Raw genomic sequence first — 20,785 nt, 5'->3', positions numbered from 1 at the left:
CTCAGGGCATTAAGAATGTCTCTAGGAACCTTTGGGATTCTGCAGATGAACACCAGAGGAGTTAAACAATACATTATTATTAAACTCGACATTATTTTCATCTGTAGAAATACCAAATTATCAGCCCAGAACTGCCAGAGCCGTGCAGCAGCAGCATTTTTATGCTTCTGGAAAAAAAATGGAAAATGTGTTGTTTCAGTGCACGTGCCAAGTGCCAGACTTTTTATAATCCTATAGGAAGACTTTTCCTACTTTATTTTATTCCTTAAACATTGCAAAGATGAATATTTATGGAGAGGTCAGCTGCTTTCATGAGGAGGATCCCCACGGAAATTTCTGCTCAAGGCTCCCTTGGGACTGGTATATTCTTTCCCAAATGATCCGAAGGGAATTCTTCACATGAAGTTGTAATAAAATTGAGTGAGTGAAAATAGGAGGGAGGCATTTATTGAAGCAGAATGGAAAATAAGAGGTCCGGAAAACTGAGCTGCCTCTGAAAGCCACGCAGTCAAACACCTGCAGATGCAGGCACAAGAGATTATGGAAATTATTTGGGAAAATTGGCCTGGATGGCCTTGGCAGCACCTGAGTGTCGCTGGGTCTCATTGAATATGCTCAAAACATAAAACTGGTTTTTTCTCTGCCACATTGCATTTTTCCACAAGATGAGGAACTCACTTGAAAATGATACCTGAATTAATTGCAGCATTCCATAGCCCTAGATTCCTTTGGAAACGGGGTTGGGGAAGCGAGCACATCATGCTGCTGCTCTGCCCTGCCCAGTTCCTCAGCCTTGAGGCTTCTCTGCAATCTGTGTTTTACTGATTATTTGTGGTAAAAAGACCTAACAAACCCCAAATGGCAGAAATCTGTCATTTGTAGAGCCACTATCAAGGGTTGGATGTCCAAAATTTGATTACGGAAATGAAAGCCTGGCATGGATTAAATCCTGCACTCTTTTGACCTTCATCGTGTTTGCCATCACTTTGTCCTAAATTTGTGTTCATATTTCAGGGTTATGAATTCCCTGGTTAGGAATGTTTGATAATATTTTCAACTGTTTGCTTTGGTGGAAGACTTTGACTTAGCACTGAGAGAAAAAAGGACTTTTCAGACTGAAAACAAAGACTTGAAACTTTGTCTTCTGGTTCCTACCTGTGGTTGCAATTCTGCTGCTTTTTGGGTATTTTTAGCTTTCTCTGGCTGAGCTCTGCAAATCCTGATAGATCCCCCCGTCCTTTGTGCTGGGCTGCTGTGGTGGGATGCTGTTATATTTTGCCAGAGTGAATCGAGAGAGAAAATAATTTAGAAATTTAATTTAGCCCTGCCTTAGGGAATAGAAGTCTGGAGATACTGTGGTGATATTTGTGTGTTTGTGTGCCTGTGTCTCTCTCAGCTTCTCAGTCTGATTGCCCCTCAGTGAAAATTTGAGTTCCTCTGCCAAAAGCAAAATCTTTTGGGGGGATTAGAAACCCAGTATTGTGTTGGAAATCAGTGTTTCAGCAATAATCCAAATGCACAGTGCAGAGCAGAAGAAGAGTCATCCTATCTTCCTTCCACAGGAGCTCTCTTCCTCACTGGAATTTCTTGGGTGGAAGGGATTTCATGCTTGGAAGACCATGACTAGGGTATTTCTTTAGGTGCTGTGTTACTGTTGTCCCCAGGGACGGCGAGAATCATGACACAAATTCAGGTCCAGGATGAACGGAATTATTTAATTAATTATCACCTCGTTTGTATAACTTGGTTCGCAATAGAGAAAGGACATTATTGGCTGCTTGACCCGACACCTCCCAGAGTGATTGGCTGAATGCTACGACGCCTATTTCAAAGGATTTTCTTCAGTGAACCAAAACAAGACCGCGCGAGATCGAGAGTCATTTACAGAACCGTCTTTCTCTGTTCCTCAGCTAAAGCACGAGAAAGGAAAACTTCACAAAATGCTTCAGCAGCTGGAAAATTCCTCTGCTCCTGCTTTTCAGCATCTACAGTGCTGTTCAAGCCAATCCATTTTAGCTGCTGAAAAATGTATTGTCTTGAATTATTTAAGTTTGCATTCTTTGGGGGAAGAAAAATACTCTTTATATATACCTTCAGGTTCAGTGGCAACAATCAGCACAGATACAAATGTACAATGTGGTTAAATGGCTGAAAAGTGAAAGGTGGATAAATTCATAATGAAAATAGAATCCAAGTCTGAGTAGCCAGTGTTTAACCCTTATTCAGAGTGAGCTGCTTAAACCAAATACAATTCCCTCCCAACTGGCATGTGCCAGTTGGATGATAATAATCACTCAGTGATTTGGGGTACACCACATGTGGGCTTTGTCTGCCTGCTTTCAGAGTCCTGTATTCACATGAGTGTGAAAACATGTTACATCTGAGGACTGCATCCAAAATTTAAATTCCTTTCCTCCATTTATTCCAATTTCTGCATAATTTAGGTGCTGGATGGAGGGGATGGCTCTGGAGTGGCATCAGTGGCACTGCTAACCCTCTGTGCTCTGCATTCAGATTTGGTTTATTTGGAACATTTAAAATCACTGCTAGAACTTAAAGATCAATGGATCAGTTTTAATATTTGAAATGTTGCTTTAGAAGAAAAGTGCTTTCTGTTTTAAGGACTTGGAGCCTTTACTTTTGTAAAGCCAGGAGTCCAGAAAACAACTCAGAGAGGATACATTGCTTTTAGGGGTTAGAACTCCCTTGCTGTGTCCACAGTGTGAAATTAATCTCTACATCTACAGGCTCCTTTATTTGGAGTGGGTTTTTTTATTTTATTTGGCGTTTTTAACCAGTCGATTTCCTCGGTTAACAGTAAAATAACTGTTCCAGTGGGAAGAACAAGGTAGCTCCATAGTTTCTTTGGAAGGAAAAAGCAGGGGAGTGGTAAACCTGCTTAATGAGCAAAAGTTAACGATGAACACCCTGTGGATAACTTCAATTAATGTCCTGCAATTGATGTCTGGCTGTGGGTCACAGGGCAGGGACAGAAATCTTCCTTTTAAAAAGCAGAAACTTCAGCTGCAACTGCTTGAAATTATTCTTAATTTCCTGCTGGGGGAACACCAATAAATCTTCTAGTGTTGAAGTCTCCTTTCCATCACACACCAAGTAATTTGGGGTTTGGAAGAGTTCCTAAACTGTTTCCCAGGCAATTGGAAAATATGTACTGATGGCAATGTCAGAAATGTTTAACCAGCTTTAAAAAGCTGTTTTCCTCCTGCAACACCATGTTGGAGATTTTACAAGAGGTAATTGGAAGAGAAATCTTCAGGATCTGAGGCTCCAACCTCCCCTACAAGGCACTAATGTTGATCAAAAAAAAGATGGAGCAATGGATGGGTGCATTTTCCTGTTGGTTTGAGTAAAATGACGAAGTTCTCATGATTAGCAGAGGGTTCCAGAAAACCCTGCAGAGAGAATTGGGAATTGATTTGAAAACACCTTCCCAATTTTCTAAATTTTGCGCCCCAATTAGTAATCTCAACTCTGAAGTTCTCAGCCTGTTTCTGACCTCTGTGAGGCTGTAATCACTTAATAAAAACCAACATTGTTTGACCTGGGTTTTTGCAGGAGCTCAGGACTTCTGAACCACGAATCAATGTGATTTCGCAGAAGACATTTTATTGTTTACGTAACACTCTACTTACACATTTTACAACTGCTGTGCACACGATCACGCATTACTTGATTGGTCCCTCTATCTTGTCCACACACTCTGCACGCACTTTTCAGAAAATATGATTGGTTCTAGTCCAGTGCGGCACAGTCCTTCTTTATCTATTTCTTGCTGTCTTGGTATTCTGTTTTTCAGCTTCTTCTTTCCCAATTTAGCACAGTTTGCATTTCAGTAACCTTGATGAATTCCTGAGGGCTCTGATAAGAATAACTGGAGGTGGTTTGGCTGGGGCACACTATCAGGGTTCAAATACATTACAACAATTCCCCCTTTTTCTTCTTGCACCACCCAAACCCTTTTTACTATGTTTTCCAACAAACGGGTCGCCAATTTCATTATATATGGAATAACACAAAGCAATACAGTAATGGCTAATAGTAATTACAAAGCTTCCTTCACAATTCTTACACCCGTGCCCATGTGCCAATAACGAAAATCTATAGCAGTTCTATTCTGCAATGTCCTGTGTCTAGTACTATCTACATCAGTGAATATCTCATTTAACTGTTTGACTGTCCAACCTCTCACCTTATTAAGCATCACCAGCGCTTGAGCAGCAGCAACACCTAAAGTAAAAAAACCCCAATGTTTATTTATCGGTAATATTAGGAATCAGAGTGTCCTTCTCAAGCCAGGGGTGAGCCCATTTCACTGGTATCCATCGGGGTCCTTCATCTATAATGACACAAGCATAACCCCTTCCCCTCATTAATAATTCCACAGGTCCTTCCCATGACCCTGACATAGGATTTTTAAAACGAACTTTTGGTCGGTGCTGTATCAATTCAGAATCTTGCTGCAAACCTGAGTAATGTGTTAATGCTGGTGGGTCACTGTGAGTACCTACTAACCGCAAATGATTCGTAACACAAACTGCTTTCAGTACTCTGTCCTATGGGCTCAGCCCATCCTCTCCTGTTTTCTGTTTATCAAGCAGCCCTTTGAGTACCTGATGTGTTCTTCCAATTATGGCTTGTCCAGTAGAGTTACCTGGAATGCCTGTGCTATGCCTCACTCCTCAAAGAGCCAAGAAATCTTGGGTTCATTGGGCTATATAACCTGGCTCATTATCTGTCTTGATTTCCTGAGGCAAGCCCTTTATGGCAAAACCGCCTTGCCAGTGTCAAATGACAAAACGAGACCCTTCTCTTGTCATAGGAGTGGCCCAGACCATGGCAGAAAAGGTATCTATGGCTACATGAAGGCGTTTGAAGCGACCAAAAGGGGCATAGATAGTCACATCAGTTTGCCATAATTGCAGAGGCCCTAGGCTGCGAGGATTAACCCCAGGACCCAATCCACCAATCATACCCTGCCATTGTGGACAGGTTGAGACGATTCCTTGAGCGTTCTGCAGCGATATTCCAAATTGTTTGTGTAAAACCTTTGTGCTTTGGTGAAAAAATTCATGAGGCCTTCTGGCTTGGCCAAACTTATCAGTATTGGGAGAAGCAGAGGCCCGAAGTGGTGCCACCAATTGGTTAGCTTTCTCTTTTCCCAAGGCCAGACCTTCTGTTAAACCAGAGTGACTCCGTATATGGGTGATAAAATAATCCTGCTTGCGAGAATTAAGTAACTGCCAGAGCTGCACAAAGAGTTGCCACAACCGCCAGCTTCGAGTTTCTTTCAGTAATGATCGCTCCATGCACTCAACAGCACCTACTACGTAAAGAGAATCAGAAACAATGTTAACAAGATCATTTGGCCATTTTTCAAATACCTTGATAAGAGCATGCAACTCAGGAACCTGCAAAGAGTTTCCTGGTCCCTCAAGGATTTCACTGAGCCATTTGCCTTTGTCCTGCCAAGTCAGACCTGCTTTAGAACTCTTTTGGCTGGCATCAGTGAAAACCATGAGGCCTTCTACAAGTTGCTTTGATAACCAAGGTAGTCCTTCGACCTGTTGATGTAAAGAAAAAAATTTATGAGGGGGAAAATGAGTACTAATGAGACCTGGAAAATTCAACAATGCCCATTGTAAGGTGTCTGAATTCTGTAATGACCATTGCAAGTAATCCTTAGATAATGGAAGAAGAATATTTTGGGGTTCCCTTCCTGCAATTTCCAATGTTCATTTCCGTGCCTTCACTGCAATTTTTGCTATAGCCTCCATTCACGTAGTCACAGATTTACCCAAACTGAATGGTAAAAACACCCACTCTAAGATCTTTAGTGGCTGTTTAGCCGGGCCATCCCACTGCATCAGTATACCCATCACATGTTTTTCCTTATTCAGCACAGCCACAGACAATGGCAAAATAGGAGACCAACGATCTGCAAAGGAATCTATGAAACTCATGAAAGTCTCCTTTGCCTCTTGCTTAACGGTTGTATGGGACGGTGACGGAAGTCCCATGTCTGGGACAGCACGGAATGCCTCCCGTGCTAGCTGCTGAGACTGCTGCAGAATTGCTGTATGTAAACGTGCCTGAGCTTGCGGATCAGCAAAAGGCCCTTTCCCCGACATCATGTCTGGGGTGGTAAACTGCCGAGGGTGCCCTTGAGCGAGCCCAAGATTTTCAACCACGGCAGCATCTATACGCCTTTCCCAGTCCGCTTGCCATAGCAGTCTCTGTGTGGGTTTTAAAAAGATTTCTGCCAGCTTTCTACAATCAAACGGAGCCATTAAACCACTAGTAAAAATGTGGTCCAGCAAGGTTTGCACATACAAATTAGTTAATCCGTACTGCATTACAGCCTTTTGCCCTTCTCAGATGAGCTTCCAATCCAGCCCCACCCACTGGTGTTGGTTTGGATTACCGGGGGCAGCGATTACCAGGAACGTTTGTGGAATAAACTCACCCTCTACCAAAGCCTCCCGTATGATTCCCTGCCACCGCCGAGCAGGATTGTCGGAAGCGGGGCGGCTTGGGGAGCCGCAGGCAGGACTTTCCTTTTTCCGCTCCGGCCTTTGAGCCGGGGGATCAGTCGTTCTTCGCATTCCCCGGCTCCGCTCTAACTTTTGCCCCGGCTGGAATTTCCCCTCTTCCCCTTCTCGCTCCCGCGGTTTTCCCCCCTTCTCTGTTTCCTCGGCAGGAGTCACAGGGCGGACGGACCCCACCGGGGCCACCCCACCCCGGCGAGCCGGGCCAGCGCGGTCCGAAAGCTCGGCACCGCCATACACAGATTTGGCAGTCGATTCAGGATTCTTTCTCCCTTCCGCCATCAGTAGCGGTTTCTTTTTTTCTCTTTCTTTCTTTCTCCTGCCGCCTGTGCTCTTCCTCTTCAAAGCTGCGCAAATGCTCTGCCTTTGAATGCCCGTCATTTGCATCTGAACGGGCGGTGAGGGGGGTCGCGGGGGATATCCGTGCCCTCCTAATGCAATTGTTAACTCTTCAGGGGATGCCACGGGACACCCCGTAGGTAATCCTGGAGGCTGTGGAGAGGGTAGCTCATTCACTTCTATTTTCTCTGGTTCTGGTGCGGGCTGCGGAGCCTGTAACTCCGTCTCCGCGGGTGCAGGAGGCAGGGACGGTATAACTGGGTCTACTCCCCCAAAAAATTCTTGTGCGAATGTCGGAAAGGCAGTCGCGGGACCACCTGGCTCTAGACGGGCTGCTGCCCCTGCTGCAGCTGTTTTTTCTGCTTCTATTTGCCTTAGCACCGTTATTATTAATTTCCATACTGTGCTAAGTCCCTTAGTTTCTTTTAATCCATCCCAGAGAGCGATTCCCAGCCTTTCCCACTCAAGGGTGTTGACAACACTCCAGAGGGTGGCAAAAAATCCTCTCTCCTGACCCCATTTTAACAGTCTTTTCAAGACCTCTGGGTCATATTTAATTTCTCTCTCGGAGACAATACGCTGGAGAACCCTGAACGTGGCCTGTTCTTCCTTTGACAGTCCCTTCCCCATCCTCCAGCCCCCGGTCACTCACCTCTTCGGGTGTACCCACTGCAGCGTACGTTTTCCGGAGCTCTTTTCCCAGGAGCTTTCTTCTGCTCCCAGACTCCAGTGGATCCATCCTCCAACTCTGCCCCCCTCCACGGTCCAGCCGCAGCAGGTTCCGATGGGGTCCCCCGGCCTTTTCACTCCACAGACCCCCTTCAGAATCCAAAGGGTCCTGTCTGCTTCACTATCGCAGCGTTTATCACGCCAGGGCCACCAGCATGCGGGAGCTCAGGACTTCTGAACCACGAATCAATATGATTTCGCAGAAGCCATTTTATTGTTTACATTGCACTCCACGTACACATTTTACAACTGCTGTGCACACGATCACGCATTACTTGATTGGTCCCTCTATCTTGTCCACACACTCTGCATGCACTTTTCAGAAAATATGATTGGTTCTAGTCCAGTGCGGCACAGTCCTTCTTTATCTATTTCTTGCTGTCTTGGTATTCTGTTTTTCAGCTTCTTCTTTCCCAATTTAGCACAGTTTGCATTTCAGTAACCTTGATGAATTCCTGAGGGCTCTGATAAGAATAACTGGAGGTGGTTTGGCTGGGGCACACTATCAGGGTTCAAATACATTACAACGGGTTTTAATACGCAGAGCCTGACTTTGCTGTGGTAATTTGTCTTCAAGTTTGATAATTGGAAGAACAAAGCAGAATGTTTTGATTTGACACTGAGTCAGGTGATGAGCATGTCAAGTGAGATTTGACTGTTTCCTTTGCTCCCCCAGTGGAATTTAAATGACTTATTGTTCAGTTAAAATGCAGGCAAAAACCAAAACCTCCACAAGAATTATTAATTTTTTTCCTCATTGATGTGGTGGATGGGGTTTGATGGAGAGCTCTGTGGCTGCAGCACGTTCTGTCATGTATCAAACAATTCTGAAGCTTGTTCTGTGTGAAAACAAATATTTTCAATAGGGACAGGATTAATTTTTGGTTTTTAGGCATTCAACCCATTTTTCTGGGGTTGGCAAAGGAGTCTAAATGATGTTACAACAACTCAAGATAAACAGCCTTGCTGAAAAGAGATTTTCTTAATGCAAAGGTGGAAGTTGTGACCCCCTCCTGTGTGGGCACAGAGCCAGGGCAGTGACACGAGTGCTTGCTGAGGGAAGCCATATGTGTTAAAGGTACCTGTTATGATGGGAAAAAAAAAAAAATTCAGGATATCTTTGCTTAGGGTGGGGTTGAGCTTTACTGCAGACACACCTGTAGGTGTTGCTGACACAGTAGGATTACATATCTTGCTGTATCTGGTGAAAAATCCAGGAATCCAGCAATACTGGCTTTTATTATTTCATATTATTTCCCCTCTACCCACCAGAAGCAGCTAAGAAACCAAGCGTAGTCACAGACCACGCTTTTAATTCCTTTTTGGGCAATGAAGCTTTTGACTTCTTAAAGAAAACTTTTTTTTTCCCTGAAATGAATCAATTTTCTTTCCAGTTTCATGCTTTGTGGTATTGGGCTAAACTCATATTTTACACATGTCAGATGTACATCAGAATGAAACTTTTACCTTGGAGATGACATGTAACCCAAAAAGAAACCAAAAATCTGATGAACTGGGGCATTTCTCTTGCCAGCCTTCTCTGGCACCTGCGTTTCCTCCATGGCAAGGAATGTACAGAGAAGAAACATCCCATGTCCAACTTTTTCCCAATTAGACTAAACTGCCACATTTCCAGCCTTTTTTTGCCAGGTTTTTTCACTTTTGATGCGAGCTGAAGCAGTTAAGAGTATATCTACTGGTGTGCCTCTGTCTGCTCTAGGAGCAGGATTTTTTCCTTCTTGTCTTCATCCTGTTGTAAAACACCAGATATTTGCTTTTTAGAACCACTGCCTGTTTTTCTGGATGTATCATTAGTCAGCAGGCTTGTGCTCCTTCCCCAGAACCTGCAGAGAGATGTTGCTGTCAGGGAAGGACATTTCTCTGCCAGTAATTTTTTTTCCCAAGGCCATATTTCAATTCCAGTAGCTGATCCTGAGACCTGTTACTAGTTGGGGTCAGGGCTGATTTAACAACCATGTTTGGAGGCAAAATGAGGGAATATTTTTTGCTTCCAGTGAAGATCAGCTCCCTTTGCATCTCACCTGTGCTCTATTATCACCTTTGCAAACCTGGCTTTTATTCCATCATGAGCCACGCTAAGTTCTGAAAAAAACTGCTGTAAATACATCCCTAATCTGTGTTCCAATGACAGAGGTTTAACAACTGGTTTTGATCCTTTCATTTTCCAGCAGGGAGGTTGCTGTGTGAACAAGGCTTTCCAGAAGTTTTACATATGTCATTCCTCATCATGATACTTGAAGGGTACAGTAATTGGTTGCAACAGCTTAACTATTTTGCAAACAAGGCAGCACAGCTCTTTGGTGCCTTCACATCTCAGTCAGAACCTGTGTGAGGCTGAGGAAGTCTCAGGCCTCAGGCCTGGCCAGGAGTTAAAGCTGGGCTTGTTTTTGTCCCTTTTAAATGCGCTGTGGGTCCTGATACGACAGGAGATGTTAAAATCAAACTTGTACCCAAATGACTGACTCTGTGTACTTGTCGCTCAGAGCCCCTGGAAGGAGCTTCATGGGGAGACTTATGGGCTTGAATCTCAGAGTTTTTCAGTTTAGGGATGATAGAGACAAATAATCTTCTTCTGCAGGTTTAAAATCCACCTTAGAAGCAAATTGCAATTTTTTGGAGGCTACAGAAAGGCAGGATTGAGCTGCTGCTCTGGATCCAGGTCTGCCTAGGTAGAGCTGTGGAATATTCCAGAAGTAAAACACACCTTTTCCTCCATTCCCTGAAATAGGAGAGTATTCCAAAAGAACAGGTATTTTTAAATTTGCATTCTAAAAAGATACATCTATCATTGTGCACTTCTGAAAGAGGGTTTTGTTCAGTTTTTGGGCTCGCCTGGAGATGGCAATGTGGCAGTGTCATTGTTACACTGTGGGCTTCTCTCAGGAATACACACAAATTACATAAAACCAATAATATGAAATAAAGCTCCGTTCGAGATGGCTTTGATAATATAGGGAATAAATACGTTAGAAACATACAGATAATGGAGCTGAAGCACAGCTGATTTCACTAAATGAAAAGACTGGTGAATGGTAAATTAATTTTTTATTGCACCCGAACACCCACCACACTTTTAATGCCGTGTAACTTCCATTGTAGTGAGTGACTTACACGAAACACAAGCCCTGTCCTGTTGCTCCTGGGCTGGGTGGCAACAAAGGGGCTGAGTTACCTGAGCTCTCAAGGTCCTCATCACCTTCATGCTCCTGTGCCTCAATCAGGCAACTTAAATTTCTTGTTTATCAACTTAAGCCTGGAAGCTTAAAGAAGTTTTTCATGACATTTTGCTTTCTTGTAGCTGGAGAATTTTTTTCAAAGGGGAAATTAAAAGGTCTTGTGCTTAATTATAGCACTGTGAAAGTAGGGCCAGCTCCAGTAGAACATCCCGGAATTGCTTGGGTTGGAAGGGAGCTTAAAGATCATCCGGTGCCATCCCTGCCATGAGCAGGGACACCTTCCACTATCCCAGGCTGCTCCAAACCCCATCCAACCTGGCCTTGGATCCTTCCAGGGATCCAGGGCAGCCACAGCTCCTCTGGGAATTCCATCCCATTCCTCATATATGTTTCATTTTCACTTGTTTCCAAGAGTTCTGCTGTGGGTTATCAGCATCATCTTCAATTCCGTAGTGGAGGGGCTGATGTGGAGGAACATGGACCTGCTCTCTTCCAGGACAGCTTACAGACAAAGCTGGACAGCTATCCCAGGTTTATTTTCACCCAGTTTATTAATCTGCATTCACAACAAAAGGATCTCAGGATCTCCTGCATTTGTAGCTGAGCAGACTTAAATGCATACAATCCTTTTGGGTCCTTCAGATCATTAGGAATACAAGGGACGTGGTAGATGACAGAATTTGGGAACCCACTTCTATAGGAAGCTCTGGGGACTTAAGAAACGTGATTGCAAAATTTTTTTCACGGGAGACAGTGCCTGCAAACTGAACGCAAAGGGTTTGCTCACTAGAGTGTTCTGGCTCCGAGCACTGCTTTAAAACCCCTTTGGGATCAAGATATCTGAGTGTGGTAAACTGTTTTCTTTTCTGCTTCAGCTTGGATCTCTCTTCCAGTGCCTGATTTCTGTTCCTACAGCACACCCCGTTCTGTTCTAATACCTTTGCTGATGGGGAGGTAAATGCAGTACAAATTGTCACTTTAACATGTTGCACTTTGTAGTGTGTTGAATAATGCATTTAACATGCTGTCATGATGTACCTCACCGTGCCAAACCTCTGCAGCCCTGACTGCTGGGTTGGTGCTGTTTGTTTACCAAGCACTTTGTGCTTCAAGAATTTTGTTCTGCACATATAATCATGGAAAGGACAGAGGAGATATTCCACAAATAGTTTGAGTGACCCCACCGAATGAGAGAGGATGGTTTTTCCCTTTCACTTGTTGTTTTCTTACCTTGGGAGATGTCTGGAGGAGAAGGGAAGATCAGCTCAGATGCTCACAGGTTCTGTGTTGTATTTTTAGTTCTGTCACAGCTGTTTATGTCACCCTGATGTGCCACCCCATCACACTTGGTTCCCCAGCTCCTCAAATTGTCTCTTTAATACCTCAATACACTGTCCAAGTGTGATTAACTGCACCTTTCGAGGTCTGCCTGTGTTGGTTGAAAAGCTGACTGCTCATGTGGAAAACACACACCCCTGGCATCATCTCCTTGCTGTGATTTCAGACACCATTCCAAAAAAGAGGGGTTTACTGCATGGAATTGCTTTTAAAAGCCTTGATGTCCCATAAAATGTTGCCCCATACAGTCAGGATCAGAGGCATCCTCTACCTTTCCTTTCCCAAACGTAAATGGAGAGTTTTTGTCTCACATGTATCTACAGGCAGCCAAAATCCCAGATTCCCCCAGAGTGTGGCTGTGTGGGGCTGCATGGGAGAGGGAGAGCTGATACTCTGTTATCAAGTGTCTCATTTGGACACATTTAATTAATTTGAAAGACAAATGAAGGAAGGACTTCAACCATCTGCCTAACGCTGTGCTTTTCTCCTGACTTTTTTTCTGACTATAACATCCTGGCAGTTCTGTGGCATCCAAGCTCCACTGCAGATGGAGCAAAGAATGGAGAAGGTGCTGGAGAAATTCAGCTGCTGTGGGGCCTGGACTCTCTGTGGCTGGAGGTGTGAGGGGAATTCACTGTAGTCATCCACAAAAGTTTGATAAACTGTAATCTTTTTACATTTGGGTTAATTGCAGCAATTTTAATCTCCCAGTTGACTTCCAAAGGTTTAGTCCAGGATGTGGCTTGGACAAGTGTTGTTAACTCCATCCCAAGTGCCTGGGGAAGTGCAAATGTGGGTTCCTGGAGCTTTGGTCCAACCACTTGTGCCATGCTCTGGTTGGTATTACTGAGCCCAGATGACCAAGGAAAGCAAGTGCAGGATAAGAAGGGTGATTGAAGGCAGAGCTTTCAGTTTAGATTAAATGATAGACACTAAAAATCTAAATGGATAAGGAGAAGACAACAAGGGAATGATTACCATGGGACGCTGTTTTTCACACTACAAGGAGAACCAGGAGTCAGAAAGCAAGTGAGCTTCAAAATAGAATGGAAACCATGTTTAAGAAAACCAGAGATTAAAGTGGGGGGCCTTTGCAGTTGATGCTGCAGCAATTTAAGATACAGATTAATTCCAGACAAGGTTAAGGGATTTCCTGGAGGACGCATGCCAGTGTTCCACTTGCCATTTGCAGCTCTGACAAAATGTAACCCTCTGGTTGTTTGGAGGCTGTGCACTTGTCCTTGATTACATTGTTCTTTGAGCATCCAACACCAGATAGACAGGCTTAGGTGACCTTCATCTGGATTTGCATTTCCGTGAGAAGCGCTTGATAACTGTATTGTTCTTGTTGTCTGGAGGAGCTGATGGCTCAATCTGCCATCATGGAATGGAGAGTTTTTCACATGGTCTTCGAAGTTTGAAAACCTTTTAAATCCTTGCACAGCATTTGGTACAAGAGGGCTTTTAAAATGCAGGTCATTATTGTCTGTGTTGAGCTCTGGGTAGTGAATAGGGATGCATTTCCTCTTCAGAAAATTCTGTTTATACTGCAATGATGCTTCAGGCCAATTTCTGTATGATTTCTGTGCATTTATCTTTGTTGATGATGTTTTTTTTGAAGAAGTCTGTCTTTATATTGTCAGTGACTTAATGCTGAGAATCAGAGCTTTAGGATTTGCAGGAGAAAGGAAGTGCTTGAGAGGCATTGCTGAAATTGTTTAGCCAATCTTTCATTTTAACAATAGGGAAATAAAATTACCCAAGTGCAGAAATAGGTATTTCTGAAGCAGAACATAATGCTCATCAGCATAGATAAACACAAAAGGATTGATGTGTCTTAAAACTGTGTCAAAGGCTCCTGTTCAAAAGCCACAGTAGAAACAATTGGAGCAGGCTCCTCCTGCATCTCTTCTCTTCCAGGGTGGATTAAAAGGGGTTTATTGGAAAAGGAGTTTTTCCTGGAGATGGGAGTCTCGAGTGGCTTTTCCCTGCCTGTTCCCTGCTCTGCCAACTGCATGCCCTTTGGTCCAGGCTTCTGTGAATGAAGGCTGGTTGTGATGAATTTTGCTTCTAAACCCTGAAATATGGGAGCGTCAGGAGACAGGAGCATCACCAGATCAGAGATCCCAGATGCTGGGATAAAGGACAATGGCACTGGACAGAGCCTCATTCCTCTGGGGTGAGACACAGCTTCAGGGGAGAGGATCCCAAAGGGGAGAAGCCCATCCTTGCCTAGGTGTTCTCTCTGATTGCCACAAATATTTTGCCTTTTTCAGGTATTTCACTGCAGGGACTGATGCGATGATCAGGCCTCCTGAGCTCTTCTAGGAGCTCCAGCAAAGACATAAGAAGGTATTTAATACTAACCTATTCATGTGTACTAACAAACCAGAGTATGCAAACAGGGTTTGAATGACACAATTCCTTTTTCCACCCTCACATTTGGTAATATTTGCTTGTGAAAAGAGTGTCAGTGCCCAACATTGCAGTCACTGCCTGCACCACTGAATGTTGCCTCTTCCCTGTGAAGAAGTCTGAGTCTGGTGCTCCCCAGCATGAGAAAGTGTTGATTTCTAAGGATTTTCCAGGGCCCACACAGTCCTTCCCTGCACTGATGAGAACTGAGCTGCTGCAGCATCACCCAAGGCTTTCTACAGCTTCACTAATGGTGTGCAGTTCTATCTGTTGAATCATCAAGGAGCATCTTGCCCTAAATTGGGCTGTCCTTCTTTACAACCAAGCCTTCCTGGGACTGCTCTGCCAGATTAAAATGGCAAAGTCATGATTTGGCCATCCCTGACTGCAGGGCTCTGGGGTTCAGTCTGGACCAGGCGTAGACGAGCGGAGACGAGAGATCTCTATAGTCAGATCTTGGAACATGCAGTTTATTGCAAAGGGCGTGGGTATAGGGGCACTGCTTAGAGCTGCCAGACTCAGCTCGGAGCAGGCCCAAGAGAGCAAGAGAGTGAGCGGGTAAGTAAAGAGGGAGAGAGAGCGGGAGAGGAATGAGAATGAAGAAGAAGAAGTGATGAGAGTGTAGTAAGAGAGTGTAAGAGTGTGCGAAGAGTGGAATGGAATGGTGAAGTCCTGGTTACAATACAATAAATCATCTTCTGTACTGAATATTCTAATTGTCACTAACCAATCTAATACAAGATACAAATCCTATAGCATTTACATACAGCCTATAAGAGTTCTTCTATTACCATAGAGTGTTACATCTTAACTTCTAAAAACTACTCTTTGGACCCCTTCTGCTGAGCTAGTAGGGTCTGCTCTGACCCTTGGACCTGCCTGCAAGCAGAGGGTATTGTTCCATCAAGAGGGGATTACCTTCAGTCGGCCATACCATTGTTTTCCAGTTGTTCAGTAACTAAGACTTGGTAATTCAAAGGTGGCTTTCATTTCGATGTCGCTTATAGTTTTCATATTCCCAAAATCTTTTGTCAGGCAATCATATTTATAAGGCTTTCCTGTTTCATCTTCCCCAACACCTGACCTTCCTACTTTCCAGGATCTCTGCAAACTTGGACATTTCTCTGGTTGTGTCTCACAGCAGCTTTCCTGAAGTTAATTATTTGGTTGTATTACTGCAGAATCATTCCATCTGGATTCTGGAGTGTTTCCTTTTCCTCCCTCTGCGGTTAATTAAATGCACAGAATAATGGTTTGAAAAATGCTTGCTGGGGGTCGGAGGACCTTTGGAGGCTGGTGAATGTCGTTTATCTAATTGAGAGACTTGTCCCTGATAAATATGCTCCAATCTCGTCTGAGGTCCACAGGAATTAAGCAATTTTCTGATGTACTGAGAGCTGATATCACTGCAAATAATGTTTGCACAGGAGGCAATGAACAAATCTGTTCTTTGTGAACCTTAGTCGGAAAATCTAGGAAATAAGGACGCTTTGGAAATGAGATAATGGATGGCATTAGCAGTGACCTGCTCAAGCACCAGCCTCTCTGGCTGTAAACAATTCAAGAATATTTGTCATTAATACATAATTTTGCTAATGGGAAATGGCTGTAGCTGAGTATTTCCTATGACAGGAATTTTACCCTGGAAAATACAAACCTAATGAAAACCTCCCTGTGGTGATTTCCCAGTTTAAATGAGATGTTTTGATAAGGCGAGAAAATGTAATTGTGACTTCTGTAATCTAAATTAAAGGGGAAGACACCAGGTTGATTTGATGTGTCTGAAGTACTTTAGGGCTGTTTGTTTTGCTTGTTTTGCAGAGGGTTTGTTTGCTTTGTACTTGCTAAGACGGGATGTTTTGAAGTCTGGCTGTTTTGGGTTTCCAGCAGAAAGGCAACTTCTGCTTTTAAAACAAACAAAAAAATCCTCTTGCTTGGAGACAGGGAAGTTTGTTTGGTTTTGCCTCTGTGCTCCACCCTGGAAGAGAAGAAGAAGTAAATGCTGGTGCGCTTCATGTTCTTGTCAATGAGAAAACTCTCTGTTTTTAAAGGCAGAACACGGGAAAACTTGACTGAATTTGCCCAACTTTCAAAAGCTGCTGGAGATGATGTTTTATGACGTGGTAAACAGAAAGATGAGTCCATAATAATATTAGTTAAAATTAAAGTTTTGAGGACTTGACTATTTCCCTATATAAAATAGTGTTGAGTGATAAAGTCCAGACACTTGCTAAATCTCCCAGTAGAGGTGGTAGGAGAAATCAGCCAAAACCTGAAATGTGATGACAATGAGCAGGAAAACATTCTGCAGCAAGAAAATTGGCATTTACTGGTCTGACTTAAAGGGAACTCAGAAGGACCTAAAGGACAGCTGTGCTCCTGCAGATGTCCAGGATGAAAGTCCTGATCTTCCACAACTTATCTTAAGTTTGGCAACTTTAGTATTGTCTGCTTGAATCCTTATTGCGTGTATTTCAGATGCCATCCCAGTGCATTATCTTGGCACAGAGAGTTTTGCCTGGCACAGAGAGTTTTGCCTGGCAGAGCAAGTCAGGTCATCTGTCAGTGGCTAGTGTTTTTCCTAACCCAGCTACACACGCAGCAGAAATGCACCCCTGGATTGTGGAAATGCCAACACCAAAAAGAATTGTAATAAATATTTCCAAGACCTTTTGGTGAGTTGTGGAGTCCTGACCAATGAATCCTGTGAAGGTATTGGCAGCTGGGTCCCCCAAAGTCCCAGTCACACAATTCTGTCACTTCCTAGAGCAATCCATCGTTACATGATGCACATATTGATGATCTTCACCAAGAAAGGCAGCCTACAAAAAGCTTTTCTTGGTGTTTTAAACAAAAATAACAGCTCTGCTAAGTTGCTGAAGGTCAGTGTTCAATGGCATGACATTGGATATGACACCACTGCTAATCTAATCAGAGAAAAACAGATGTGGGAAGCTCCCATGGTTTCCTGCTTGTTAAGATTAGATTTGTCCTGTGATTATGAGTCTCTTTTGTCTTCTGGAGATGTGGATGCTTAAGCAGTACTCTTAAAGATGCATTTGAGAATTATTAAGAGATGGTTTGGCAGAGCATCTTCTCTATCTGCTGTTCACATTACTTTATTAATGAAATAAATGTTATCCTCTTCAGAAGTAATAAAGACAACTCTTTTATGTGTGTGTGCATCCCAGACAAGCATGAAAGCACTACAGATTTCATAATCTTTGCCATTTTTTCTGAAGACAATTAACTGGGTTAAGGAAGATTTCCCTTGTTCGGTGGCCAGACCTTCCAACAGTGCCTGGTTTTATTTATTATTTACTACTTAACATCAGTCACCTGTTTCTATTTCCAGTGTCCTCTTTTTCACACTTGATTAGATTTTTTTGGAATATTTTCCAGGCCCAAACTCCTCCTTAAGCCTCTCCACTTAGGATATTTCTTGTGGTGCAAGCCTGCAGAGCCCAGTTTAATGAATACCTGTGCGGTGGTTCCAAACCGTAAACCTCAGTTGCACTTTGAGTGGGAGAATGGACTGAAAATTTTATTTTTCCTGTGAATTTTTGTTGTGCAATCACATAATCCTTCCCTAAACCTGTCCCAGGGAAGGTATTTATCCTTTCTTTTTGTCTAACAGATTTGCCATTATCATCAACCTGTAAACAAGACGTCCCAAAGGTTCGTTAATTTTAAAACCCAACGGCAGACGTGTTCTGGCGTGTAAAGGCTGCCAGAAAGGGTGGCCAGGTGAGCATGGAAGCACATCAGGGGTTGTTATCAGAATCCCCAGGACTCCCATCTGCCCAGAAAAGCTCTCCAGGAGCAGATGTTTTACTGCCTTGTCTTAGCGCGGCGCAGCTGCCGTTCCAGCCTCGGCAGCACAGGCTCCTTGGGTTAACAGGGAAACTGAAGGTTGAAGGCAACGATGTCTGAAAATAAACTCCAAACGGCAGCATGGTGGAAATTAGGCAGGTCTGAGTGAAAAGAACGTAACGATCTCTGGCAGTGCTTAAAGGCACCTGCTGCTGTGACACTATTCCAACCCTTTGTTCCTTTGATCCAACTTGCGTGTGTCCCATGTCCTTCCCTGGGAGTTGAGATGGTGCGAGTGGGGTGGAGCTAGGATGGAAGAAGGATTTTAAAGTTACTTCTTTAGCCTAAATCCCTGTGTTTTTTGCTGATCCCTTGTCCTGCCTCTCCAATATCAGTCAAGTGGATGAAAGGACTGTTCTTCCCTGAGGGAAGGCTGGAGCAAAAAGATGGACCTGCTTAAGCTTGGAACCCAGAATGATGGAGATGCTCAAGGTCTGTCAGGGTTGGAGCCCAAAAGGATGGAGATGTCCAGTATCTGCCAAGGTTGAGCCCAGCAGGACAAAGCTGCTCGAGGTCTGCCTGAGTGATCACAGGTCACGAATTGAGCGCTACTGTTTGCAGACCCCGCTATTGCCTCTGGCTGTAGCAGGGCCATGTTCAACGAAGTGGCAACACAAAGCACTTCCTCAGGCTCTGACTCCTTTCATCAGATAGGGATGGGGCACAGATGGCAAATTCTGCAGTCCCTTCTTGTTCCAGTTGTGGTTCTTATGGAAAAGGGCTGCAGGGTCAGACCTGTGCACTTTGCTACGATTGAATCCTCACCAGGAATTGCATCAACTGCACTCCGTTGGTTTTAGTTTTGTTTAACAGACCATAAACAATTTGTTTATATAGACAGCTTTTCATCTTCCACAATGAATCACCAGTGAGCTCTCCAGGGATCAATCCCTACTCTGGTTGTTGCTTTTCATTTATATACCAGGCTAGGATGATTTAGATCATCAGTGTTTCCATCTCAATTCTGAGGCAGCTGCTTTATGGCTTTTTCCTTGCAGAAAGGATCTTACTAAAAATCTCCATTGTGGATTTGGCAGATTAAATTTCACTTTGGAATACTTTGCTATAAAGTAGAAAAGAGATGTTGTGACCTATTTGCCACAGAGAGGAGAACCCCAGTCCAGTAGTGCTCAAAGCACAGGTCCCTCTCTCCGAGTGGTGCTGCTTTAATGGGGATAATAATGAGCTCTCACCCTGTGTGTGCTGAAAGGAAAGGAAATGTGTGGTACAGAGCACTATGTCCTACAGCGAGAGCTCAAAGACATGGGAGATGACCAAATGGGCTGAGGTGATGCCCTGAAGCTGACCGAGTGGGCATGAAAGCATAGCCAAGGGTTTTTAGCTAACAACTGGACTTCTTGTGAGTGAGTCTGGGAATCTGGGATGAGGTACAGCCCAAATTCTTGAGAAGAGCAGCCTGGGCTTTAGGAATGGCTGGAACCGGAGAGAACTGAAGAAAAACCTTCTTTGACTTGCAGTTTCATTTTAAGTCCATCTGGATATTATCCTGCAGGACAAATCTGGCACACGAGCCTCAGGTCAGAATTTCAGGTTGTCTTTCAAAAAGTTTGTCTTCTAGTTTTAATTCTTAGATATTTTTAATTAACATTTTACAGTTTCACATCTTGAGTTCGATGCACTAAGTGTAGTTACACCTCCAGTGTAACTGAAGGTAACCACCACTCTTCATATTTCCATCAGCTCCTTAGGGAGGACCCTCTCCTCCTGGAGCCCAAATAATGTATAAACTTTGATGAAAAGCATTTCCCCTGAAGGGTCACTGAACTCTTGGCGTGACTTCCCTTGCTGAGCTGCAGAGGTAACTCAGATTAACAGCCCCTGCTGTTGCTTTTAACCTTAGAGAGAAGGAGATGCTGCGGCTGTTTTATTGTGAAAAATCCTGGATAAAAGAGTGAGACTATTCCTTGAAACTGCACCAAATGTACTTAATTAAAATTAGGTCTTGGAAGGGACTGCTTTTTCCTGTCAAGGTCTTTATTTTAAGAAGTAATTATAGCAAATAATTAGTTATCCTCTCACCTTGCATTTGGTGATTGCTTATAATAAGAGTCCACTTGGAGAAGCAGTTGGCTTTTTTCCTTCATTACATATACATAGACCCAAAGAATTTTTTATAATCCAGCAAATATAATTCGTATTTCACGACGTGTTATGAGTTTCTCGTTGTATGTATGTCTTAAAATGAATTAATAAATAATTTTTACGGTTCAGTGAGAAAAGCCATTAAGGTGTTTTAAATGTTTGGAAGTGCAGGAGTTGAAAGAGTGGGTTGATATATAGGGTGCAATGGGAGTTGGGAACTGTGCA

At 43.6% G+C, this 20,785-nt stretch overlaps 1 protein-coding gene across 1 annotated transcript; it reads right to left on the bottom strand.

Annotated features, from left to right (window-relative positions):
- Window positions 1-1,694: 1,694 nt before the first annotated feature.
- LOC108446078 lies at window positions 1,695-8,187 on the bottom strand. Its single transcript, XM_017731598.1, has 2 exons — window positions 6,485-8,187; window positions 1,695-5,344 (listed from the first exon to the last, which is right to left on the bottom strand). The coding sequence occupies exons 1-2, from the start codon at window positions 7,533-7,535 to the stop codon at window positions 4,806-4,808; spliced, it is 1,590 nt and encodes a 529-aa protein (XP_017587087.1). The 5' UTR covers window positions 7,536-8,187; the 3' UTR covers window positions 1,695-4,805.
- Between the last annotated feature and the right edge of the window lie 12,598 nt (window positions 8,188-20,785).

Source organism: Corvus brachyrhynchos, unplaced genomic scaffold (genome assembly GCF_000691975.1).
Source record: "Corvus brachyrhynchos isolate BGI_N302 unplaced genomic scaffold, ASM69197v1 scaffold150, whole genome shotgun sequence".
NCBI lineage: Eukaryota > Metazoa > Chordata > Aves > Passeriformes > Corvidae > Corvus > Corvus brachyrhynchos.
The sequence above is the reverse complement of the archived record's forward strand: the minus strand, read 5'-3'. Positions and strand labels throughout refer to the sequence as shown.